Source organism: Lepidochelys kempii, chromosome 9 (assembly GCF_965140285.1).
Source record: "Lepidochelys kempii isolate rLepKem1 chromosome 9, rLepKem1.hap1, whole genome shotgun sequence".
In the NCBI taxonomy this organism is placed as follows: Eukaryota; Metazoa; Chordata; order Testudines; family Cheloniidae; genus Lepidochelys; species Lepidochelys kempii.
This window is the reverse complement of record NC_136388.1, coordinates 54,955,526-54,982,463: the sequence shown is the minus strand read 5'-3', so window position 1 is coordinate 54,982,463 and position 26,938 is coordinate 54,955,526. Positions and strand designations below refer to the sequence as shown.

Below are 26,938 nucleotides of genomic sequence, written 5' to 3'. Positions count from 1 at the left end.
TTCTAAGTGCTTTGATGTAAAAGGCTTGATGTACGGCATTTCTAAAATAAGTTTACCAGAGGGTTCTGGAGTGAATATGTAATTCAAGCAAAGCGCTTGCTCTTTAAACCAGCTGCTTATTTAAGTGTCATGTAGCTCTGAGAAATTAGATGGCAGTTTCTGTTGAGCACTGAGGTGGTGGGAGCGGGGGAATTAGGGAGGGGAAGTACTCATCAAGGACTAGAAGCTGTTTGATGCTTTTCCTGAAACCATTTCTGCTTGTGTGTGTGTGCTCCCTTTCTGTAGGAAGGTTATGCAAGTCCAATTTCTTGTGTGCTGGGGCTGCAGCATTCCCTGCTGCAGAGTCAGACCTGTTCTATAATGGGTACCCGGATGGAGCAGAGGTTACAGATAGGTTGTCGCTATGGAAACCATTGGTGCTGCTGATACCTCTTCGCCTTGGGCTCACGGATATCAATGAAGCTTATATTGAAACACTAAAGGTAGGGGAATTAGTGCTGTTCGGTATGGCCATGGAGGAGCAGACTTCCCGGTGTTTTACTGCTGAGCGCCAAGGAATAAGTCTTGATTAGGTCAGGTGTAAAACTGGTTCTGGGGCAAAATGTTCGCAAGTGCCCAAGTTCCAGTTGCAAGAGAGACATTGGTGTTTATGTGCCTAAGTCTCCTTGACAATCAATGTGACTTAAGAGCCAAAGTGGTTAAGTCACTCTTAAAAAAGAGATTTAGGTGCTTCTGAGAATTTTACCCAGGGTCTAATCTCAGTCCCTACCTGTGTCTGTACCCAACCCAAGCCACTAGAGCATTCAGCATGACTGCCAGTCTCTGCTTGGCAGCAGCCTGAGCTTTAAGTGCTATGTGCTGCAAGTCCACATCTGGCAAGTCAGAGCTGTGTGTGCTGCAAATCAAATTTAGGTGAGCAGAATTCTGGGATTCCAGACCAGCCTTTGGAGCAGCCGAGGCTGGCAGAGATCAGATTCTGAGGGGCACACGTTGACTTCGTGAAGAAGGTTGCACAGTATCTTGCTCTAACAATGGTGTCAGTCCCTCAGCTGTATGAGTATGGGCACTCTGAATTTAGGGTGGATACACGGTCTGAATTGTGCTTGGATTCAGCAACATGGATGCTAAATTCTCTCATCCATTTCCCAAGAACATTCAGAACAATGTAATTCCCTTGGGAGTGCTATTGCAGATCCATTGACAAATGATTTAGGGTAAAATCCTGACCCTATTGAAGTCAATGGGAGTTTTGTCATTGACTTTGTGGAGTGAGGGTTTTGCTCAGTTGCTTGTGGAATTTGTGACTATAGTGCAGATTGCACCATGCAATGTCCGGAGTCTCATCTCTTCTCCTTCCTCCTCCTGCCCCTTTTTCTTGGTCTACTTCTCCCCCAGGGCTCTAAGGCTTCTCTGAGCCTCTTTCCCTTGAAGTTTACATGTTGCAGCATCCTTCCCTCTTGGCAGAGACCTTCTACCATAAACCGTTGCTTCTGCTGCTGGACTTGCTCACGGTTCAGAAGCCCAGCATGTGCCAGTATCACAGTGATTGCCTTTGAGTTTGATTTCTGATCACTTGCTCTAGTTGCTGCTGCCTGCCAGCTGCTCATGTTCAGTCTTGCTTTCCAGCACTGTTTCATGATGCCTCAGTCCCTGGGAGTGATTGGAGGGAAACCCAACAGTGCTCATTACTTCATTGGCTATGTAGGTGAGTGACTAACCAGCCTAGCTTTGTGCCATGTTAGGGAGGTGTCCAATCTGTCTTGATGTCTGCCCACAGATAGGGGAGTGACTGCAGAGCAATGCAGCCCTCCCAAACTTGCCCTCACCTTCCCCAGAGTGGTGTTCCCCCTTTACTTTAGAACAGCTTGAGGGTGCTATGAGATAAGCCTCCTTGTGAGCGAGGATCTAGGGGTGACTGCAGCCATGGGTATAAGCTCTCTTACACAAACCCTAAAGTGCTATTCCTTGTGGAACATTCCTTACGTAGAATTAAATTGTAGCAGATGGGTCGCTCTGTCTGACCTTGTCCTAGATCCGGAGCTGACTTCCCTTCATGGGTTTTGTGTAACATGTTTACCCTCTCCTCCCCATTTTCGTTTGTGAGCACCTGTCTGTTTTCCTCTTCCTTCTGTTCTCCAAATCATGAGCCGATTATGAAAGGACAAAGGCTGTGTTAGTGGCATGCATGCATGCACGCACGCACTCACTCAGGCACAAGGTGCTCATCTGGTGTGACATACCCTGTTAATTTCTCCTCTATTTGTCCAGGTGAGGAGCTAATTTACTTGGACCCCCACACTACACAGCCTGCAGTGGAACCCAGTGATAACAGCTGTATCCCTGATGAGAGCTTCCACTGCCAGCACCCGCCCTGCCGAATGAGCATTGCTGAACTCGACCCATCCATCGCAGTGGTGTGTACCTGTGACTTATTTCTGTCCCAGCTGTTGAGAGCTTGACCCTGTCTTTGCAGTTGTGCCACTGTTAGCAGCTGGAACAGTCTTTTTCAGCCTTCCCTTCTTTTCTGGCTGTTTCCTCTCCCTACAAGTCTGCAGATGCTATTTACTTGCCAGTCCTATTGGCAAACGCTTTGATACCCTGACTTAAGTTATAACTTTGGTCAAAAACAACTCTCCTGCATGAAACAATTCAGTAGTGGGGAAAACTCCCTTACACTGCTACATCTACACAGTGACTAATTGCTAAGGGTCTGTCATGCAGTGTGGCAAGTGCTACAGGCAACTCTGAAATAAAGTGAATGCATTGATAAGGCCATTGTGGAGAAACTAAATGAATTCTTTGCATCGGTCTTCACTGTTGAGGATGTGAGGGAGATTCCCAAACCTGAGCCATTCTTTTTGGGTGACAGATCTGAGGCACTGTCCCAGACTGAGGTATCATTAGAGGAGGTTTTGGAACAAATTGATAAACTAAACAGTAATAAATCTCCAGGACCGGATGGTATCCACCCAAGAGTTCTGAAGGAATTCCAATGTGAAATTGCAGGACTACTAACTGTCATCTGTAACCTATCATTTAAATCAGCTTCTGTACCAGATAACTGGAGGATAGCTAATGTGACTCCAATTTTTAAAAAGGGCTCCAGGGGTGACCCCAGCAACTACTGGGGAATAGTCAACATGGTTTTTGTAAAGGGAAATCGTGCCTCATCAATCTACTAGAATTCTTTGAGGGGGTCAATAAGCATGCAGACAAAGGAGATCCAGTGGATATAGTGTATTTAGATTTTCAGCAAGCCTTAGACAAGGTCCCTTACCAAAGGCTATTAAGCAAAATAAGCAGTCATGGGATAAAGAGGGAAGGTTCTCTCATGGATTGGTAACTGGTTGAAAGATAGGAAACAAAGGGTAGGAATAAATGGTCAGTTTTCAGAATGGAGAGGGGTAAATACTGGTGCCCCCCAGGGATCTGTACTGGGTCCAGTCCTATTTAACATATTCATAAACAATCTGGAAAAAGGGGTAAACAGTGAGGTGGCAAAATTTGCAGATGATCCAACACTACTCAAGATAGTTAAGTCCCAGGCAGACAGCGAAGAGCTACAAAAGGATCTCGCAAAATTGGGTCACTGGGCAACAAAATGGCAGATGAAATTTAATGTTGATAAATGCGAAGTAATGCACATTGGAAAACATAATCCTAACTATACATATACAATGATGGGGTCTAAATTAGCTGTTACCACTCAAGAAAGAGATCTTGGAGTCATTGTGGATAGTTCTCTGAAATCATCCACTCAATGTGCAGCGGTAGTCAAAAAAGCAAACAATATTGGGAATAGTCGAGAAAGGGATAGATAAGAGAGAAAATATATTGCCTCTATATAAATCCATGGTACGCCCACACCTTGAATACTGTGTGCAGATGTGGTCGCCCCAGCTCAAAAAAGATATAATTGGGATTGGAAAAGATTCAGAAAAGGGCAACAAAAATCATTAGGGGTATAGAACGGTTTCCGTATGAGGAGAGATTGATAAGACTGGGACTTTTCAGCTTGGAAAAGAGGCAACAAAGGCAGGATATGATAGAGGTTAAAAAATCATGAATGGTATAGAGAAAGTAAATAAGAAAAAGTGTTATTTACTCCTCATAATACAAGAACAAGGGGCCACCAAATGAAATTAAAAGGTAGCTGGTTTAAACCAAACACAAAAAAGTATTTTTTCACACAACACACTGTCAACTTCTGGAACTCCTTGCCAGAGGGTGTTGTGAAGGTCAGTACTATTAACGGGGTTCAAAAGGGAGCTTCATGATAGATTCATGGAAGATAGGTCCATCGATAGCTATTAGCCAGGATGGGCGGGAATGGTGTCCCTAGCCTCTGATTTCCAGAAGCTGGGATTTGGTGACAAGGCATGGATCACTTGATAATAACCTGTCTGTTCATTCCTTTTGGGGAACCTGCCATTGGCCACTGTCAGAGGACTGGATACTGGGCTTGATGGACCTTTGGTCTGACCCAGTATGGACGTTCTTGTGTTCTTATGGAGATCATAACAGTCCCAGCATTCACTCCAGCCCAAGGGTATAGTAAAGGGTACCTAGAGAAAAGTTGCCTCTTCTGTACCCCTGACTTTATCTTCATGCAGTTGTACTTACAATTGCCTTTCTGACAGAAGCCTAATAACTCCTAGGTTCTGCCATCTCTGAATTGCAGTCTGGATTTGCATCCTGCCTTGTGGTGAAGTAGATGACCCAAGCATAGGCGCCAACTTCGTGGGTGTTCCTCTCGTCAGCTCCTGTGCCGCCCGCCCGCCAGCAGCCCCGCTGATCGGCACCTCCCCCTCCTTCCCAGCACCTCCTGCCACTGCAGTTCAGCTGTTCTGTGGCATGCAGGAAATGCTGGGGGGAGGAAGAGAAGCAAGGGTGGGGCATGCTCAGAGGAGAGAAGAGGCAGGGTGGAGCGGGGATGGGAAGTGGGGGGCTTGTGGGAAGGGGTGGAGTGGGGGCAGAACCATTGGAAAGTTGGCACCTCTGGACCCACGTGCAGTTGTAACACTCTATTTTCAGATTTGAAATATCTGAACTGTGTCCAATTGAGCTGGCTCTGTCCCCATATCACTTCCATCATAGAAGATTACGGTTGGAAGAGACCTCAGGAGGTCATCTAGTTCAACCCCCTGCTCAAAGCAGGATCATCCCAGCCAGGGCTTTGTCAAGCCGGGCCTTAAAAACCTCTAAGGAAGGAGGTTTCACCACCCTCCTAGTGAAATAGTTTTTCCTAATATCCAACCTAGACCTTCCCCACTGCAACTTGAGACCATTGCTCCTTGTTCTGTCACTGCCACCACTGAGAACAGCCTACCTCCATCCTCTTTGGAACACCCCTTTCAGGTAGTTGAAGGCTGCTATCAAATTCCCCCTCACTCTTCTCTTCTGGAGACTAAATAAGCCCCGTTCCCTCAGCCTCTCCTTGCAAGTCATGTGCCCCACTTGAGACCATAGTCAGTGTTTCCAGCATTGGAAGAGACTGGCCTGAGTAAGTCAATGAGAAGTAGCCAGTTTTGCTACATCTGAATTGCAGTTTAAAGTCAGGTAGCTTGAATTACAAAAAATATTCTCAAATTTTTGGCTCTGTCACTACATGAAAAACAAACATTTTTATTGGCATAGCTGACGTTCAGAATGTATATTTCATATAATTGCTTGGCATTACTCTGTGAGGCTTTGATAGACACTATCCACAAATTGTTTTATTTTTATTCTAAGCTAATAAAGATTGTACAATTCTTTTTAGGGCTTTTTCTGCAACACAGAGGAAGACTTTAATGACTGGTGCCAGGAAATCAAAAAGGTTTGTGTTCAGCCATGTCACTGGTAAAGGGCATTGTCTACATTATTTTCTAACTTCTGCAAATGCATCCAGCACACTCTGCAGGGTGACAACCTTTTAAAGAGTACACAACTAGTTTAATAATTAAAACCAAAAAATTCAGTCCCCCACATTTAACTAGCGAACGCCTGAGAGGTCATCTTCTATGCCTTGCCTTGAAGGCCAGCAGATTGGCACCGTCTGACCAGTGTGGGGGGACTAGCTCAGTTATGATCTCTAAGCACCCTTACAACCATTAATGTGTGAAGCTCTGCAAGGTTGAAAATAGGAGTTATCACTTCAAAAAGTTATAATCACTTTTAGAAAAATTAGGCAGGTCTGTGAGTGAGATTCGTAACTTGCCCAGGGCATCACAGGAAGTCTGCCAGAGACTGGGAAAGACTCCTGGTCTCCTCAGTCAGTCCCCACAGCAGCAGTTTATCAAAGTAGCAATGAGAAAAGGAATTGAAGTGCACCACAACCTTCTGAAACTGCATAAGGAATTTGGGGTGAGCAAAACAGAATTACCAAAACAGGACACTGTGGGATCTCTGTGGAACACAAGGAACACCCTTGGTTTATTCCTTGGACGTATGTGGGGAAGGGGGTAGATGGGAGTCTCAGGTCTGTACAGTAACCATGCCCCATCCTTACCTAATTTGAGATCTGGTGGCTTTGACAGTCCCAGGTGGTAGAGATACAGTTAAGCTGTGGTTTAGTTAGGGGCTTAGAAGCTGAACCCTCAGAACTAATAACTCATTTAGCTTGAAGAACAAATAACTCCCTGATGATGTCTTCAGTATTTCCCAAGGCAAGCCCTACTATTTGCTCTGGATGCTGTGAGGCTCTAGTTCCTCTTCTTGGTGCTTGTGTGTATTCTGCTCTCAATCTTCACACCAGAAATCTCTATCCATGAATTCCCTTTAAAATAAGTACTCTGCTGTACTGCTCTTCCAGGACCTTTCCTTACCAACTGGGAGGAAGGCCAAAGGAATTATAGATCCTCTTTGCCATCCCTTGCTGTTGAGTGATAGAAACCAGCTAGCTGAATGCTCCCTTCCAGAAAAGGCAGGGGTTTAAAGGTAGAGAAGAGGAACATATTAGTCAGACTTTCTGTCAGATTCTTCACGTTTCTTCCAGCTCCTGAGTGAAGAGGCTGTCACTACTACCCTTGATTGGTGATGTGTTTGTGCTAACAGGCTGGCTTTTGTGTTCACTCCACAGCTGTCCCTGCTAAAAGGAGTTCTGCCAATGTTTGAACTGGTAGAACATCAGCCTTCACACTTCTCCAGCCCTGATGTTCTGAATCTCACACCAGGTAAGGCCCAGCCATCTGGTCGTTTTTGGTAGAAAACCCCTGGGGTGGGCTTATCTCTTCAGCTTCCTTGGAAGCTTGCATGGTTCTTCCTGTTGGAACTGCATGATGACTTTTGGCTCTTTGCTTCCCTGAAGCCTAGAGAATGTTTTGGCACTCTAGAAATAGAAACGGCCTTGAAAGAATGACTTCTTATTGATTTCTTCCCCTTTGTGCTAACAGGGCTGTGGTGGGTAATTGGCACATGCACAGGAGAAACAACTGCCACGCAATTCCCCTGCCGCCAGTCCCTGTGTGTGTTTAATAATAGGCATGGACATTGCAGAAGCATTTAACAACTTCTTTGAGTGGTGTCCCTCTGAGTGCTCCACTGTAGGTGTGCATGTGCCCCTGCACTGCTGATCAGAGAATTTCAATAACAGTTTGTCCCGCCTGTGCATGTGTGGCTCCCAGCCTGCCTTGTAGCTAGTCAGCATGCATGGGCATTTCTTCCTCAGTTCCTTCTCAATGGCCTTAAGCTAGAGACCAGCTTAGAGGTGTCTGTTCACAAATTAACTCCTGATAGTTTTGCAAATTTCTTTGTTTCTTGAAGCCACTTTCTTTTAATATTTGTTTTAGCTGGCCATGCCAAAAAAAGAAAAGGAGGGGGGGAAGGGAGGAAAGAAAACTATGCCTCCTGCCAACTGGGTGGGGCGGAAATCCCCCTGGACAAGGGTGTGCCTGGCTCCCTAGGCTTCAAAAAGCATCTGAGCTTTAAAGACTCCGTCCCGGTAATGGACAGACACTTGCAGTGTGTTCACTGCCTTGGGGAAAAGCACAATCCACAAAAGTGTGGCTGGTGCCAGCAGCTAAAACCCAGGTCTAGAAAGGACAGAGTTAAGGCTAAAACTCCTGCTCGTAGAATCAGTCCTTCAATCTCTGAAGTCCTGGAGTGAAGGATCACCGCAACCTTCTATGTCGAAGGCAGGTGATCTTAAGGAATTTACGCACTCATGAAAGACTGGTAAGAAGAGGTCTGTGAGTCCACATAGCAAGCCCAGATCAAGCTGGAAACGTTCTCTGGCTCCATCTGTATCTTCGGTACCGATGGTGTTGAAGCCATCGGTACCCAGGGCACACACAGTACTGACCCAACAGGCATGGGCAGAGAGATACCGGTACCATGAGGGCGAGACAAACATAGTCTATCTGCCCCGGTGAAGGATACGTCAAGGAGAGCACCGGTATTGATGCTGGTGTGCGTGGCACAAAAGGACCATATAGCCAGGTCTACATCTCCAACTCCTTTGGTGCAGGCTCCTTGGCACTGGCAGCCTTCAGCACTGATATTGTCCGTACTGGTACTACAAGTGCACACTGGACCTCTCTCTGAATCCAAGTGTGATAGGTTCAGTCACAGGGATCCCCTTGGGACTGTCACATGGTGTGCTGAGATTACTTCTGAGCCCATTTTCCCTGCCAGCTTGGAACTCCAGAACCCTGCCTTGTTGAGCCAGACACACTAGCCTGCTGCAACACAGACCCAGGTCTGGTCCACACCCCCAAAGCTGCAGACTTTAACTAAAAACTGCTCAGCAGGTTACTTGCCTCCAGCACCCAGACTCCCAGCTCCCATGGGATCCAAACCCCAAATAAATTCATTTTACTGTTGTATAAAGATTATACAGGGTAAACTCATAAATTGTCCACCCTCTATAACACTGATAGAGAGATGCACAGCTGTTTGCTCCCCAGGTATTAATCACTTACTTACTAATAAACAAAAGTGATTTTATTAAGTATAAAAAGTAGGATTTAAGTGGTTTCAAGTAATAACAGACAACAAAGTAAGTCACAAAGTAAAATAAGATACACAAGACTAAGCTTAATACCTTAAGAAACTGAATATAAGTAATACCTTACCCTCAGATGTTTCAATAAGCTTCTTTCACAGACTAGACTCCTTCCTAGTCTAGGCCTAATCCTTTCCCCTGGTACAGTTCTTGTTAGTTCCAGCAGACCTCTTAGGTGGAAAACAGGGGCTTTGTAATAACTGCCCTCCTTTGTTCTGCTCCACTCCCTTTTATAGCTTTGGCACAAGGCAGGAGTCTTTTTTTTCTCTCTGGGTCCCCACCCCTCCTTCTAAATGGAAAAGTACCAGATTTAAGATGGATTCCATTATCAGGTGACATGGTCACATGTCCCTGTGAGACCTCATTCTTAATTACCCACGGACTGGCCCACATGTACACAGGAAGGCTTGCAGGTAAATAAACCATTTACAACCAATTATCCTAATCAATGGGAGCCATCAAGATTCTAAACCACAATTAATGGCCCACACTTTGCATAGTTACAATAGGACCTCAGAGTTATACTTCATATTTCTAGCTTCAGATACAAGAATGATACATGCATACAAACAGGATGAACACACTCAATAGATTATAAGCATTATAATGATGCCTTACAAGAGACCTTTTGCATAAAGCATATTTCAGTTACATCCTATTCACATTCATAAGCATATTTTCATAAAGCATATGGAGAGCAATGTTACACCAATGCACCGGACTCGCCCCTTCTCACACTGGGACCCTGGTACCAACCTCGTCAGGAGCAGTGGATGTAATGGTGTCTCCATGCCATGCGCTGCCTCTTTCCCATTCCTACTCAGATAGCGAGCCAGGAGGAACTGGGTTCTCATCGGTCATCTTACCCACCATACAGACCCCAATCCCATCAAGAGTACCGGGGTACCACCCAGCCCTCAACCTCCCTGGTATGGGCAACCGTGGACCCAGCCACCGGCTCCCTACCCACAGTGTCCTTACTGGGACCTCGGGCTGCCCCAGCGTGTAATTTACCAGCAGGCAGAGAGATATCCCCCTTCAGTGTCAACATCAAGGGCACCAGACCTGCCGGAATTTTTGGAAGAATGGGAAATGGAGGCAGAAAAGGAAGAGGCCCCTCAAACTTACCTCTCATCATCCTCACCTGATGAGGCAGTGATGCCTCCCCCGCCATCTCTGGCGGATGACTTTAGGTTGTTCTGGGACCTAATTCAAAAAGTGGCTGAGACCCTGCAAGTGTAACTACATGCAACTTCATCACAAGCTGGTGGACATTCTTCAACCTCTGCCAGAGTAGCCCTCCCAGTTAACAAGGTGCTCCTAGACCCCAATAAGGTCATATGGCAGGCCCTGGCATCCATCCCACTGATGTGTAAGCAGGTGGACAAAAAGTACTATGTGCCTGCAAAGGGCACCGATTTTCTATTCACCCGTTTGACTCCGAATTCCATCATAGTGGACATGGTCAATTCAAGGGGTCATCAATATCAATTTAAATCTACCCCATATGACCAAGATGGGAAATGTTTGGACTTTTTTGGCAGAAAAGCCTATTCTTCAGCCACCCTCCAATTTCTAGTAGCTAACTATCAGGCCCTAGTGGTCAGATATGATTATCAAAACTATACAAAATTAAACTTCTTTATTGAGCAGCTTCCAGATAGATATAAAGAATCATAGAATAACAGAGTTGGAAGGGACCTCTGGAGGCCATCTAGTCCAACCCCCTGCCCAGAGCAGGACCAATCCCAACTAAATCATCCCAGCCAAGGCTTTGTCAAGCCTGACCTTAAAAACCCCTAAGGAAGGGGATTCCACCACCTCCCTAGGTAACGCATTCCAGTGTTTCACCACCCTCCCAGTGAAAAAGTTTTTCCTAATATCCAACCTTAACCTCCCCCACTGCAACTTGAGACCATTACTCCTTGTCCTGTCATCTGCTATCACTGAGAACAGTCTAGATCCATCCTCTTTGGATCCACCTTTCAGGTAGTTAAAAGCAGCTATCAAATCCCCCCTCATTCTTCTCTTCCGTAGACTAAACAATCCCAGTTCCCTCAGCCTCTCCTCATAATTCATGTGTTCCAGTCCCCTAATAATTTTTGTTGCCCTTCACTGGACTCTCTCCAATTTTTCCACATCCTTCTTGTAGTGTGGGGCCCAAAACTGGACACAGTACTCCAGATGAGGCCTCACCAATGTCGAATAGAGGGGAACGATCACATCCCTCGATCTGCTGGCAATGCCCCTACTTATACACCCCAAAATGCCATTGGCCTCCTTGGCAACAAGGGCACACTGTCGACTCATATCCAGCTTCTCGTCCACTGTCACCCCTAGGTCCTTCTCTGCAGAACTGCTGCCTAGCCATTCGGTCCCTAGTCTGTAGCGGTGCATTGGATTCTTCCATCCTAAGTGCAGGACTCTGCACTTGTCCTTGTTGAACCTCATCAGATTTCTTTTGGCCCAATCCTCCAATTTGTCTAGGTCCCTCTGTATTCTATCCCTACCCTCCAGTGTATCTACCACTCCTCCCAGTTTAGTGTCGTCTGCAAACTTGCTGAGGGTGCAATCCACACCATCCTCCAGATCATTAATGAAGATATTGAACAAAACCGGCCCCAGGACGGACCCTTGGGGCACTCCGCTAGATACTGGCTGCCAACTAGACATGGAGCCATTGATCACTGCCCGTTGAGCCCGACAATCTAGTCAACTCTCTGCCCACCTTGTAGTGCATCCATCCAGCCCATACTTCTTTAACCAATTCTTGGCCATCATTAAGGAAGACCAGCTAGTTGCAAAAACGTCTCTAGCGCACATCGGATGCGGCCAACATGGCAGCGTGCTCTATCTCCGTGGTGGTGGTTATGAGGAGGGCGTCTTGGCTCCATTTGTCTGGCTTTGGCCAACACTCCAGGGAGACATGCTCCTCCTCCTGTGGAACAAGAGCTTTCTTTACATCTTTCCTCCATTCCCTGTATTATTAAAGGTGCTGCTGAAGATAAAAAGGGAAAAACCAAATATTCTGATTGATCCTACCAGACCCAGACAGACATGATTCCCTTGCCTGTCCCAGCTGGCATGATGTCCTCCGGTGACCCTACCAATCACCCCATGCTGTCTGTCACAAAACAGGGGTCACATCCTTCACCCTAATCCATGGATCCTACATCTCAAAGCATAGCTTCTTCATGGTTCTGGTTCATAAAAGCATCTTGCTCAGAGGAGGTGCAGGAGGTAGTACTGGACGTAGAAAGGGTTCTACTAGTTCACCTACCTGCAGAAATGGAAGAGATTCCAGATATGGTGCCAGTCCAAGTCCTAATTCAGCCACCTTGCCAGTGATCCTGGACTATCTGTTATCCTGACAGAAGTCGGGTCTTTCTACTGGCTTGCTGAAGGTTCACTTGGCAGTAACTGCTACCTTCCAGCAAATAGATGCTACTCAATCTTCTCTCACCCAACTATGAAAAGATTTCCGAAAGGTATAGCAAACCTTTTCCCACAACCCAGGACCCCTACTCCCTAATGAGACCTCGCCTAGTGCCAAAGGACTGACTAGACTGCCATTCGAACCCAGGCCACTTGTTCGTTAACTCACCTTTCCATGAAGATGGCGTTCCTCATCACCATCACTTATGCCAGAAGGATAGGAGAGATACCAGCTTTGATGGTACATCCCCCATTTACAGTGTTCTTCCTGGACAAGGTCACGCTCAGAACACACCCGAAATTCACTCCCCAAATAACTTCTGCATTTCACATGTATCAACTCTTTCAACTCCCAATATTCTATCCAAAACCTCATATGGACAATAGGGAGGCCATCCTCCATATACTCTGGGAGAAGAGCTTTGGCCTTCTATTTAGGCAGGGCGAAGGCCTTCTGAAAATCTCCAAGACTCTCTTCCTTTCCGTTATGGATAAATCAAAGGTGCGGCGATGTCTGCTCAGACATTGTCCAAATGGGTCTCTAGCTTTATTAGATTCTGCCACCAATTGTGTTTGAGGGGGGAGGGTGTAACCCCCCCATCTTCGGTAGCCACACATTCCACAAGGGCAGTCTCCTCGTTGATCGCCTTCTCTAAGGGTATCCCCATATCCGAGAAATGCAGGGCAGCTACACAGACCTCTGTGCATACCTTTGCAGAACAATATGCCATTCTGAGTGATTCAGCTTCAGACGCCCAATTCAGGGCCACTGTACTATCATCTGTATCAGCCTTGACTCTAAAGTCCCAGCCTCCTGCGGTGGGTACTGCTTGGGAGTCACCTAGTGTGGAGCACCCATAGGGATGCTATTTGAAGACTAAGGTACTCATCTTGTGCAGTAACAATGGTTCAAGATGTGTCCCCCTATTGGTGCTCCATGACTGACCCTCTGACAGTTTATTTTGCCGTTCTCTATATGGCTCTGCGGTAGAGAAGGAATTGAGAGGGAAATGCCCATGCACACTGACTAGACTCATGGCAGGTGGGGAGCCGCGTGTGCAGGACAGACTGCTATTGAAATTCTCTGAAGAGCAGTGCAGGGATGCAGACGTACCTATAGTGGAACACCCACAGGGGGACACATCTCAGAACCATTGTTACTGCACAAGGTGAGTAACTTCTTCTGCCAAGAGGAGTATCTGTGGACAAACATGTCTGTAGTTACCAGGAACTGGATGTGTCTTGTCATTTGTACCCTGTGCTCTTATCTATTTCTCTCTGCTGTGACACTCAGTTCTGTCACTGCCTTTCTCACAGCCTCCCTTAGCTCGCTCTGTTCATTCCTCCTTCAAGAAAGCTTTTCCTTTCCCTTATTTTTAATCCTTCTCGGTTCAAATTTTCCCTATTTCCCATCTCTTTTTCGTCCCTAAAATGTTGGAATGGGCTGCTCACCTTCAGTTCTCCCTCCCCTTACCAATCCATTATTTTTTCTGCTCATCTTATTGCCATGGCCCTCACTAGAATTACTGATTTGCTTGTGATTTAATTCAGTCTCACTTAGTTCTTACTGCAATCGTTGTCCTCCTTGAGATATTGGCTGCTTTTTCCCTTATTGCCTCAGTTGAGAGTACTTCCCTTTGGGTATCTTCTGTATTGATACATCCATGCTCTTGGTGCACATGTAGGCTCTCAATCTAGTTAGAACACTGGAAAGCAGTAACCATTGGGCTATTGTATATGCTCCCTCATCCAACTGAATGCGCCACAACCCAGAGCCCCACCACTTCTTAGTTGACTAGTGTCCTCTGTTCCTGCTGTGCAGTCAGCATTTCACTAGCTGTTGGTTACTCTGGTAAAACCTAAAACACACATTCTTGTTGCTTTAGATAGTGTTGGTCTCTGTAAGGTCCACTCTGTTCCACTTCTCTCCCCTCTCTGAGTTTTCCCCTATGCTCAGCTCCAAATTTGGAGGGTTCAGTTGGCATGCCTGCTGTAATGGTAAAACTGACATAGACCAACACACACACGCTGCCTTCAGTGCTTCTGTGCTGGGCATTCACTAATGCCTGCTCCATCAGCGTGGCCTGCACTCTTCAAATCAGTAGAGAACATGACTCTGCATCAGTTGCAGCTCCCTGATAGAGCTGGCCTCAGCTGAGTCAGTAACATCTGTGGTGTGGTGTTGCCCTTTCCTCATGTTCTGGGTCAAAGGCATTAATAAAAGGAAATCTTTTTCGTCAACTCATGTTGGGATGTGTGACATCTCCTAATACTAGGGACAGAGGATTGAGTATGGTCCATATAAAGCCTCAAGACAGCACTGGTCTACTCTTTCCAAAGATATAGTTGAACCCAGCCTCTCTTTAATCAGAACTCTCTCTATATTGTGTACAGCATATATATTTATGGGTGTATAGAGTCTATACATTTGACACTTCTACATACAGCCACCAGATGTTTCAGCACAAGGTTGTGCCATATTAAGGCTATTAGACACAAACTGTCCAGCGCTGAGGAACATACCATTTAGGGATAGCTAATATATTCTGTGCCACACATACTGTAGGTGTAATGTGGATTGTCCATTGTTACTTGCTATTAAAGCATGCCCCGTCCTCTTCTTCAGTCATGCCCCCTGCTTCGTATGCTTGACACCCATAATTTCCCCCTCATACAGCTTGGGCTGGTGAGTGGTTTTGGTGTAAATCTGTTTTAAGCAATGGGCACATTAAACAGAGGTGGTTTTGTCTCTTGTCTTTCAGACTCTTCTGATGCAGACAGGTTGGAAAGATTCTTTGACTCTGAGGATGAAGACTTTGAAATTTTATCTCTTTGAAAATAGATAGGAAACTGACTGCACATCTGTGTTTGGGGGTGGGGGGTGAAAAGTTCCTTCAAGCACCTGGGCCCTTACTGGTTTTCATAGGTGCTTGCTGACATCCCTGCCTCCTATCCATCCTAGCATTCTGTGCAGTCTGAAGCACAGTGTGCACTCTCTGCATTGGGATCAAGAAACAAGTCATCATTAAGGCTTCAGTGACCAGAGTCAGGATTTCTCAGTGCAAAACACATGCAAGAAGTGGATGCAGTGGTGCCTAGGAGTTCAGAGTTTTGTTTGTTACAGCAACAGCTCAACTGGCCCTCTAGGAATAACAGCAGAAACCCCACATGGAGCTAGACCCTTATGAGTACTTCCTAGTGATATTTAATAAGTGCTATTCCTCTTTTGAGAGGCAAAACCTATACTGTTAGTTCCTTCCACAGCTTTCCTGCTTATGGCTGACTTGGGCTAAACTTAGATTTATGGAAAGCAATGTAAATTAATACCAGGCATGTCCCATACAGAGGCTCCAGCCCAGTAGTATGTGAGCTAGTCACCTGGATGGTCATGTTTTCCTTAGTAATAGGCCACACGTTGCTGATGATGCTTAATAGTAGTTGCAGTGGTTTCTCACAAACACAGTGCTGCCTGTCTTCTCACCATACCCAGAAGCTGCCTGCTCTTATAAAGGGCAACCTTCTCTCAGAGGCGAAAGCACTTCCTTGATGTGGAAAACCTCATGGTAATGTCCAAGGTCTAAAGATGACAACCAAAAGGGGAGGAGAATCCCAGTTTAAATAAAAGGAATCTCACTGGATGAGTCCTCAAATCACCAAGGCTGTGAAAAAGATGGATTGACAACTCTAGCAGTGAGGTGTCTTCATTAAAGTATCTGTTAAGAGAACCAGACAGTCCTGTGAGAGGTTGACATGTTTTTAAATCTTAAGAGCCTGATGTTGCTTTTGGTTTTTGGTGCCACAAGCGCTAAACAGAAAAGGAGTACTTGTGGCACCTTAGAGACTAACCAATTTATTTGAGCATAAGCTTTCGTGAGCTACAGCTCATTTCATCAGATGTAGTTCACAAAAGCTTATGCTCAAATAAATTTGTTAGTCTCTAAGGTGCCACAAGTACTCCTTTTCTTTTTGCAAATACAGACTAACACGGCTGTTACTCTGAAAGCGCCAAGCAGTTTTTAGTGCCACAAAGCATCCTATGTAGTGTGGTCACTCCTCCTTGGTTGATTGAATAGTTCCAGGTACTATTCCAATTGGACTCCCTGCATTCAAAATGATGTACAAGGGGGCTTGAAATTTAATTAGACATAGAATATGTTTCTTAGCTGATTGGTACCATTTCACATGCTATTCTGCAACTTCCCTTTATGATGATTTAGTTGGGGATTGGTCCTGGTTTGAGCAGGAGGTTGGACTAGATGACCTCCTGAGGTCCCTTCCAACCCTGATATTCTATGGTCCTTCTAGCACTGTGTGGCAAATGCATACTGTAGAAGCTAGGCCAAAGAAACCCATTTTAAGTGATCATCTGAAGATGTCAGGAAAAAAAATGGTTGCCTAGAAAAGTTGATAGTTAAACATCAAACACCCTTGTACTAAAAACCTTGGAGTTACTTTAACTTTACAGGAGCTTGCCTGTGGCCCATAATATCTATTTAGTAAAAATGAGAGCTGGATTGAAAACAGATGCATAGGAGAACTGAGTCCTGATGTAAGCCACCATAGAAGCTACTCAAGTCTTCTCCGTTCTCCAGGGCTGCTGCAGGTGGCAAATCCATGTTTGCAATGCATTTTCCTGCATTTGGGAACAGCACTTGTCAGTTGATGCTTTTGTACCCAGAAGGTACATAAAGTGGCCATAAATGCTGTCCTCCATGACAAGGCTGACTGACCTATTGATGTTAATCTTATTATCTGCCCCTAATCTCCCAGAGAGCCAGAGATTTTAACTCTTGAGCCATGATGCTTCTGTCACTAAATTACTTGCTGCTTTCTCTCTGTTGCTGTTCCTTGTCATCTCTCTTGCATTAATTTTAAGGGGGAGGGGAGATGGTGGAGGAAGTGGGGCTGTGCTCCATTCATCAGCTGCTTTCAATTTGTATTTAAATAAACAAATTTAAAATCTTTTGTTTTTTAATACTTATTTCTGAGGAGCAGCCCATGCTGTTATGGATGGGGAAGGTGTATTTTACCCCTTACTCCTTGTCCAGAGATTCTTATGCCATAGTATGGAAAACCCTTTTGAAGCAGTTCTAGGGCATCTAGTTTTAACCAGGCTTTGGGTGGCAAAAGTGGATGGGGCTAACCTGTTAAGAGATTTCAGGTGGTGCAAAGCATATCTGATAGTCCAGTGGAAGTAGGCCTAGCTAAGCTACCATGCCTCAAACATAGTTGAGAATCATGGACCAGTTGGCTCAAATCCTTGTCAGGCTCAAGATAACTGAGCCATTTCCTGTATGCTTCCTTGGAAAGGGTTTTTTTTTTTAAAAAGGGTGAGGTGGAAGAGACAGGAGAACATAACTCCTGAGGTTGAGAAGAGCACATTCATCTTCCCTTACTGCAGTGCTAATGCCAGTCTCTTTGCCTCCCAAAGTTATCGCAAGCTTCTGTAAGAATACAGGGCCTAGTCCTGGACTGCTAGAGCTTCTTAAAGAGAAACAAGTTGGTGAAAAATTCACCATCCTCCAATAAGCTTTAAAGGCAGATAGCATGGGAAAGATGAACGTATCCAGTGTAAGGACAAAATAAAGACCACTCTGTGCTTTTAAACTGCTCTAACACATGCAGTGCTTTCCTAAACACCTATCACTATGCTTATTTGCAGTACCAACAGCAAAGCTAGACTAGCAGCTACAGTCAGGATCCCATGTGTGCTATTTATTTTCTAGAACAGAGTTCTGTGTTTTCATTTATCAAAATTAGGTTGCTAGTCCTCATGCCTACAATGATAACTTTAAAAATATGAAGTGTCCCATTTATCTCTCTGGGTATTTAACTTTGAAGCCTAAAGATAATATCGGTACTTGACTATTTTACTGCTAATGACGATAGCAGAGCTGCTCTTCCCTTTAAAGGATCCAGATGCTGACAGGGATCCCTTTTAATCTGTTGTGACAAGGAATCTGGCTACAAAAGAGGGATATGAAATCATTTTTCTCAGCTACGTTTGCGTAGAGTCAGTTTAACCCTCACCCCTTTGGCTGTTCATAAATTCATCCTTAGACTAGCCTGTTCAGGCCGAGGAAGTATTACTCCCATTTGCAGACAGGAACTAAAGTCAGAGAACAAAGTAACGTGCCTGAGGTCACATTAAGGTTGCAGAAGAGCTAGGACCCTAGGTCTCTGCTTCCCAGTCCTGTACCTCAGCCACACAGGCCCTCCTTTCTCAACAAACTTTATGGTAAAAATAAGTCTACTGCAGCAGATACTCTCAATAATGACACACAACTGTTATAAACAGACTTTAATTTAGCTATCAAAAGGAGAAGTCTGCAATAGACTCCTACTTAAAGAAACAGTTCCAGTAAAACAGGAGTTTACCCAATTTCTTTTCATCATATTGTATCTTGTCAGCATAGCCTCATCTAAACTTTAGATCTCCATAGCTGAATTTCTGTGTCTGCTGGGTCAAGGAGTTCAACCCTAATTTCCAGCTAGCAGAAGAGAAACCTTTAGCGCCAGACATAACTAAGAGCTGCAGTGTTGACCTCTCATCAAATGAGGTGAGCTGTTTCCAAGGTATGTTAAACTAGTGTTCAACCTATCAAAAAGCCAACAGTTTAATAGAAATGCAACATAAAATATAAACTGACTTGACAGATTTTTTTTAAAGTGACCCATAGATACAGAAACTAAAACCCTTCCAATATTTTAATTTTACATCCAATCAAGCCTCCTGCTTGATGTAAGAACACAGAAGACGCTATTCTAGAAATATCACCATGGAATCTGGTTTTAGCCAGGAAGGAGCTGAGAGAGTCAGGTAAGACCACAGTCCCTAGCAGGTGTGACATGCTGGGGCATTACCCACAAAACAAGGACATCAGGATCTGTAAAACAAGAAAGCCTAACTTTAAGGTGCTGACACGTTATCCTGGCTATGTAGGGAACTCAACTCAGTTTAAAGATAATTATGGTTTCAGTGTGCAGATCACCTTTCAAACCAGTCCCACGCTATAGCAACCTACCTAGCCACGGTTCTTACTGGCACCCTCATCTGAGCACCTCACAATCTCTAATGTATTTATCCTCACAACACCCCTATGAGATAGGAGTGACAGGTATTATTTTATAGCTGGGGAACTGAGGCCCAGAGACACTAATTGACCTGGTCACAATGAAAGTCTGTAGCAGAGCAGGAAACTGAACCTAGGTCTCCCACATCCCAGACCGGTGTTTGAAATACTGGATCACCCTCCCGCTAAGGAAGAGTACAGCCTTGGGTTGATACTCTTCCAAAAGTGATTTCAAACCAGTTTACTTAAATAAATACTTGCTGCTGCTGCAAAAAAGGACACTAAAATAAAAGGCACTAATTTATTAGCAAGACTTCCACGAATTAAGAGTTTGAGTTAGTATGTTAAATAAGTTATAGGAAGGGGAGTCCCACAGGTATATGATTGTGAAAAATGACAATTCTCTAAAGTACAAATGTAAAAAAAAACCCTTTTCCCTTCTCTCGATTCACAACTCTATCCCTCCCCTCTGCTCCTCCTTATGTCCCACTACCATAACTCAGCCTGGTAATTAGCCAACAGCTCCAGTTTTATACATTTTGTCATTGCTCCAGCACAAGGCTTGTGCCTGGATTATAGGAAGATTTACAAAAAAGTCTGCATTTATAAAATACATCAGGAAGATGGCTTGTAAGATCCAATTTACAGAGGAATTAGATAAAACCAGAGATCTCCAAGGTATTTTTGGTCTATCAAAACAATTCTCTGTGATCTAAACTGCAGCTATTAAAGGTGAAGGAGTCTGTCTGAGGAAGATCTGAGAGATGCCAGTTTCCCTTCAATCAGATCTGGAGCAGAATATGCTGCAGGAAGAGGATGGAATAAGAGCCAATTCTAGTTCCAGAGTTCTCCTATGGGCTTATTCTGAACCTCCTGCATGACCTCCTCAGTGAAAGACTTAATTTCATTATGCAACTCTTCAATGCTCTTCGAAGCATCAATTGTCTGTTTCCAAAATAAAAGCATTGTATTTAAAACATTTCTCAGTACCCAACACTTTCATTAGAGGAGAAAATAAGACAGTGAAGTGTTTAGAAAGGGGAAGCCACTGACTGTCTTGAACTTATTTCCATCCTTTCCCCACTATATTAAACCTTTTACATCAGCTATGGCTATTCCAAATTCATGAATCAAGGAGAATAGTGAAGAATGTTGAATTTTACCTCTTGTGCACAATTTCTGTCCTGGAATTGGAAGAGACAGAAATTGAATGCAGCGAAGAACACCTAACGAGTGTGGAGTGGCATGAGGGAAAACACAGACAGCTATTCATGAACAGGATTTGTTAGTGACAGAGGCTATTAGGCATTGGACCCAAGTTATTTTACAACCCCAGCTCTAAAGAAATCTCCTAAAGGATACAAATTTGACTATTATTTGGACAAAATGTTAATCTTTCACTGGGTGTGCAAAAGTTTTACTCTTGCTGGAGATGTGGGATGGGGATATGTACTCTCCAGCTGTTTTCTGAAACGTGAAGAGCTGAATTCAACAGAAATAATATGCTGCACTTGTATAGTGCTATCTAAGTGAGGATCCTGAAACATTAATGAATTAAGCCTCATCATACCCCTGTAAAAGTATAAAAATAATATCCCCATTCTAGAGCTGAAAAAACGGGACACACCAGTCTAGCTTAGCCTATCTTCCAATGCACCGCCCCTGTTGCAGGAGACACTGTTTAACTCTGATTTCTATGAAGAAGGGTGGTCAAAAAAAGGAAATCTACTGTCAAAGTGAAACACCAATGTGCTAGTATCTGTTAAACAGACATTCCAGACCACCATTAAGCCAGGAAATTATGGCGTTTTTGCAATTTGGAGCAAAACAATTGAGTTTTAAAAGACAATCTGATGACTTTTTGCTCAAATTACTGCTCACTCATTGCTACAAATCTATGGTAATTGGTAAGGTCAACACATTTCCATGGCTTTAGACTATTTAGACAATGAGCAGAATGAAGTTAGCACTTGATGGATGAATTGTTACAAGATACTGATTTTGTTTCTTTATAAATGACCTAATCCTGGAACGCACAAGGTAGAGATGGAAACTGGCAGGTAAAAAATTCTCAGATCACTAAATCCACGGTTAACAGATGGATTTAGAGTTGAGCTGAGTGAACAATTCACAATAGTTTATCCAGCCTTGTTTTCTCCTCATCCACAAACAGATTGCAATATCCTCAATGTATTTATTATTTGAAAGTATTCAACTTGCTTTTAAATCTACACTGTGAACAGTTCTCTGTGAGTGGCTGATATTCTATCCAGTGATCACTGTAATACCTTTAACAGCTTACATATTGACTTTATAAGAATATTCAGACGGATTTTCAAAACCATTTTAGGAACACTTGACACTATTTCAGGCTCTGTTCAGTGCTTAGAGTTGTTGTTCTGCAAAAACTGACATTTTGCTGATACTTGAGACTGGAACTCTAGCTGACCAGTAGATCCAGACCAAGGAAATGCAGGTCACCATCTGCATGAATGGGAAGTCAGGTTTTCAAGGCAGTTGTACATAATTAACCACATTTTTAAAAAAATACAGAATTTAACAGTAGTTTAATATCTGCTGAAATGATCACTTACTTTTTTGACCTAGTTTTATATCACCTTGATAGCTTATTGTTTCAGTCATTCAAATGGTGAGTTGCAATTCCTGCATCCTAACTATATGAGAAGATCAAGATGGCATCTCCCTGTGACTGTGCTACACTGTAGCAGTTTTGTCTTCAATGTTTAATTTCAAGGATTAGAAAACCCTTTACATTATAGAACAGTTTTTCCTTGAAGTAGGCTCCAAAAGATAAAATCTTGAGAAGTTTAGTTTTAATTCACTGGCCCATCTACAGCCTTCCTGGAAGGTTATTCCCTTACCTTCCAGTTTAAAGTCTTGTCCTTTATCAGATGGTAGTAGTTCTTTAAAACTTTCTCCTGGAAGGAGCTGTTCTCATAGCGTTCGTTTCCGAAGTCCCCTCGTTTTGCTGCCTCCAATGTGCTCAACTGAAGAAATAGGATCAAATCTGGCTTTGGGAGCCCTACATCAGGCTGTTTGCACCAATCCAAGGAGAAATTCTGTCCAAAGTGAGAAGGAGAAATAAATCGGAGATGGAAGAAAAATCAATGAAAATGAGAAAAAGCAGATCAACAAGAGAGACCAGAAGGAAAAGGACTTGGGGAAAATGAACAGCCACTGAAGAAGTACTACTAACAAGTGGACCAGATTCTCATTTGGTGTAAATCAATGTAGCTCCATTGACTTCAAAGGAGCTATGCCAATTTACATCAGCTGAGAATAGCCCAGTTTATGTGTACTAGAAAAGATACCCAAATACTTATGGCCTCATCATCAGAGGTGCTGTGCACCTGTAGCTGTCACTAAAGTCAACATGAACTACAGGTGCTCAGCACCTCGGTAAATGAGATCACAGACACTTAAACGCGGAGTCACTTTTTCAAATAATTACATGGGCCTTTTTAATGTCTAGGTAGTTCTATCCAACAAATAGCTGCTTTTTCATGAAAAAACCTGAAACCACTCTGAAACCTTTACCAAAACAGTATTTCTATGCCCAGGCAGACAGTGTTAGAAAATGTATGGCTTGCCATGTTCACTGATCTAGCCAGAGAACATCTTTTAGAGCATCTTTGCTAATATAGTACTTATTTTTAAGAAAGGGGGAAAAAAAGTGATTCAAGAAACTACAGGCCTGTTAGTTTGACCTCAATTGTATACAAGGTCTTGGAACAAATTTGGAAAGAGTAAGTAGTTAAGGACATAGACGTAAATCGTAACTGGGATAAAACACAATATGTTTTTACAAAAGCTAGATCATGCCAGAACAACCTGATCTTTCTTTAAGATAACAGAATTTTTTTAGACAAAGGACATGTAATCTACCACTTCAGTAAGCTATTTGATACAGTTCCACATGGGAAATTATTAGTTACATTAGGGAAGATGGGGATTAATACAAGAATCTAAAGGTGGATAAGGAACTGGTTAAAGGAGAGACTACAACGCGTCATGCTGACAAGTGAACAGTCAGACTGGAGGGAGGTTACTAATGGAGTCCTGGGACCAATCTTATTTAACATTTTCATTCACGACCATGGCACAAAAAGTGGAAGTGTGGTAATAAAATTTCCAGATGACACAAAGTTGAGAGGTATTGCCAATATAGAGGAGGACTGGATTATCATACAGGAAGAACTGGATGATCCTGAAAACTGTAGTAATAGAAATGGGATGAAATTTAATAGTGCAAAGTCATGCACTTAGGAACTATCGATAAGAATTTTTGCTATAAGCTGAGGACTTATCAATTGGAATAAACAGGAGGAGGAGAACGGTCTTTGTGTATTAGTTGATCAAAGGATGACTATGAGCAGCCAATGTGATGCGGCTGTGCAAAAAGCTAATGCATCAGGCAAAGTATTTCCAGTAGAGATAGGCAGTGTTAGTACCATTATACAAGACATCGGTGAGACCTCATCTAGAATACTGTGTGCAATTCTGGTCTCCCATGTGTAAGAAAGATGAATTCAAACTGGAACAGGTACAGAGACGGGCTACTAGGGTAATCAGAGGAATGGAGAACATACCTTACAGAGGAGACTTAAGGAGCTTGGCTTGTTTAGTATAACTAAACAAAGGCTGAGGGGAGATAAATCCATCAGAGGGATAAACAGGAAGGGAGAGGAGTTATTTAAGTTAAAGGCCAATGTGGACACAAGAATATGTGGCTATAAACTGGCAATCAACAAGTTTAGGCTTGAAATATGCGAAGGTTTCTAACCATCAGAGGAGTGACGTTCTGGAACAGCCTTCCAAGGGGAGCAGTGGGGGCAAAAATCCTAACTGGTGTGGAGATTGAACTTGGTAAGTTTATGGAAGGAGTGGTATGTTGAGGTTGCCTATAATGGCATGTAGCTGTTTTGTGACTACTAGTAGCAAATATCTCCCAAGCCTGGAGATGGGACACTACTAGATAGGAAGGGCTCTGAGTTACTACAAAAAGAAAAGGAGTACTTGTGGCACCTTAGAGACTAACAAATCTATTTGAGCATAAGCTTTCGTGAGCTACAGCCACAAGTACTCCTAAGGTGCCACAAGTACTCCTTTTCTTTTTGCAAATACAGACTAACACAGCTGCTACTCTGAAACCTGAGTTACTACAGTGAATTCTTTCTCAAGAGTCTGGCTGGTGGGTCTTACCCACATGCTCAGGTTCTGCTTGCCATGTTTGGGGTCAGGAAAGAATTTCCTCCCAGGCCAGATTGGCAGAGACTCTGGGGATTTTTCACCTTCCTTTGAAGCATGGGTCACAGGTGACTTGCAGGTGTAAACTAGAGTAAATGGTGGATTCTCTGTAACTTGAAGTCTTTAAATCATGATTTGAAAACTTCAGTACCTCAGCCAGACATTATGGTTCTGTTATAGGAGTGGGTGGGTGAGGTTCTGTGCTCTGTGATGTGCAGGAGGTCAGACTAGCTGATCACAATGGTCCATTCTGGCCTTGAAATCTATGAGTTCCTGAAGATGGCAGAAAGTCAATTAGTTAAACCAGGTATCGGCAAACTTTGGCCCCCGGCGGGCCAGGCCGGTTTGTTTACCTGCTGCATCCGCAGGTTCCGCCGATCGCAACTCCCACTGACTGCGGTTTGCCACTCCAGGTCAATGGGATCTGCGAGAAGCAGCAGCCAGTACATCCCTTGGCCCGTGCCGCTTCCCACAGCCCCCATTGGCCTGGAGCGGCAAACCGCAGTCAGTGGGAGCTGTGATCGGCCGAACCTGAGGACGCGGCAGGTAAACAAACTGGCCCGGCCTGCCAGGGAGCTTATCTTGGTGGGCCGTGGGCCAAAGGTTGCCGATCCCTGAGTTAAACGTACAAAGCTTTTGCCCCTCACTTACAAATATCAATCCTTTCATTAGTCTCCTTGAAGATTTCAGGGCTGGAGGCAAATTCTTAAATAGCCTCCAATTTCTCTGGGTTAGCAGAGCAGATGAAGGTCTTGAATGAACGACTCTTCTAAGCAGAAGTGAGTAGTAATTACCATAAATTAGGGCTGTCGAACGATTAAAAAAATTTATCGCACTGTTAAACAATAGAATACCATTTATTTAAATATTTTTGGATGTTTTCTACATTTTCAAATACAGCGGACCCCCACTAGAATGCGCATCGTTATAGTGCGGATTCGCATATAGCGCGGTCGCAGCAATGGATCCCAAATTTAAATATTTAAAGTGGGATCCATGGTAATGCAGTCCCCGCGTTAACGTGGTCTCATGCATGGATCCTGAACCCCACGTTCTAGCGAGGGTCCAGTGTATGCGGATTTCAATTACAACACAAAATACAAAGTGTACAGTGCTCACTTTGTATTTATTTTTGATTACAAATATTTGCACTGTAAAAAACAAAAGAAACTATTTTTAATTCACCTAATATAAGTACTGTAGTACAATCTCTTTATCATAAAAGTTGAACTTACAAATGTCAAATTATGTACAAAAAAATAACTGCATTCAAAAATCAAACATTCAAAGATCAAACAATGTAAAACTTTAGAGCTGTCAAGGTTTTGCCTACTCTGAACTCTAGGGTACAGATGTGGGGACCTGCATGAAAAACCCCCTAAGCTTATTTTTACCAGCTTAGGTTAAAACTTCCCCAAGGTACAAACTATTTTACCTTTTGTCCCTGGACCTTATTGCTGCCACCACTGAGCGTCTAACAAATACAACAGGGAAAGAGCCCACTTGGAAACGTCTTTCCCCCAAAATTCCCCCAAGCCCTACACTCCCTTTCCTGGGGAAGGCTTGATAAAAAATCCTCACCAATTTGCATAGGTGAACACAGACCCAAACCCTTGGATCTTAAGAACAATGAAAAAGCAATCAGGTTCTTAAAAGAAGAATTTTAATTAAAGAAAAAGTAAAAGAATCACCCCTATAAAATCAGGATGGTAAATACCTTACAGGGTAATCAGATTCAAAACACAGAGAATCCCTCTAGGCAAAACCTTAAGTTACAAAGAGACACAAAAACAGGAATATACATTCCATTCAGCAGAACTTATTTTATCAGCTATTTAAACAAAACAGAATCTAACGCATATCTAACTAGATTGCTTATTAACCCTTTACAGGAGTTCTGACCTGCATTCCTGCTCTGGTCCCGGCAAAAGACAACAGAGACAGAGAGAACTCTTTGTCCCCCCCTCCAGCTTTGAAAGTATCTTGTCTCCTCATTGGTCATTTCGGTCAGGTGCCAGCGAGGTTGTCTTAGGTTCTTAACCCTTTACAGGTGAAAGGGTTTTTCCTCTGGCCAGGAGGGATTTAAAGGTGTTTACCCTTCCTTTATTTTTATGACAAGAGCCTACAAGTCCACTCAGTCCTATTTCAGCCAATCGCTCAAACAAACAAGTTTGGTTAC

The 26,938-nt window shown here is 43.7% G+C and overlaps 2 protein-coding genes across 7 annotated transcripts in view; one reads left to right on the top strand and one right to left on the bottom strand.

Moving 5' to 3' along the window:
• ATG4B (autophagy related 4B cysteine peptidase) overlaps positions 1-17,381 on the top strand; it is a 44,937-nt gene extending 27,556 nt beyond the window's left edge. For 4 of the 5 annotated variants that reach the window (XM_073360423.2, XM_073360422.2, XM_073360421.2 and 1 more), the window contains 6 exons: positions 286-482; positions 1,627-1,705; positions 2,269-2,414; positions 5,762-5,818; positions 7,061-7,154; positions 15,181-17,381. In XM_073360423.2, the coding sequence (XP_073216524.1) occupies positions 286-482; positions 1,627-1,705; positions 2,269-2,414; positions 5,762-5,818; positions 7,061-7,154; positions 15,181-15,254 (647 nt within the window). In that variant the 3' untranslated portion in view covers positions 15,255-17,381. The remainder of the gene's footprint in view (positions 1-285; positions 483-1,626; positions 1,706-2,268; positions 2,415-5,761; positions 5,819-7,060; positions 7,155-15,180) is intronic. The other variant, XM_073360424.2, reaches the window with a different exon arrangement.
• DTYMK (deoxythymidylate kinase) overlaps positions 1-26,938 on the bottom strand; it is a 56,993-nt gene that overhangs the window by 18,012 nt on the left and 12,043 nt on the right. The window contains exons 4-5 of one of the 2 annotated variants that reach the window (XM_073360432.2): positions 22,374-22,571; positions 16,397-20,436 (exon numbers count right to left, since the gene is read on the bottom strand). In XM_073360432.2, coding sequence (XP_073216533.1) covers positions 20,326-20,436; positions 22,374-22,571 — 309 coding nt within the window. In that variant the 3' untranslated portion in view covers positions 16,397-20,325. Of the gene's footprint in view, positions 1-16,396; positions 20,437-22,373; positions 22,572-26,938 lie in introns of those variants that run through there. The other variant, XR_012160854.1, reaches the window with a different exon arrangement.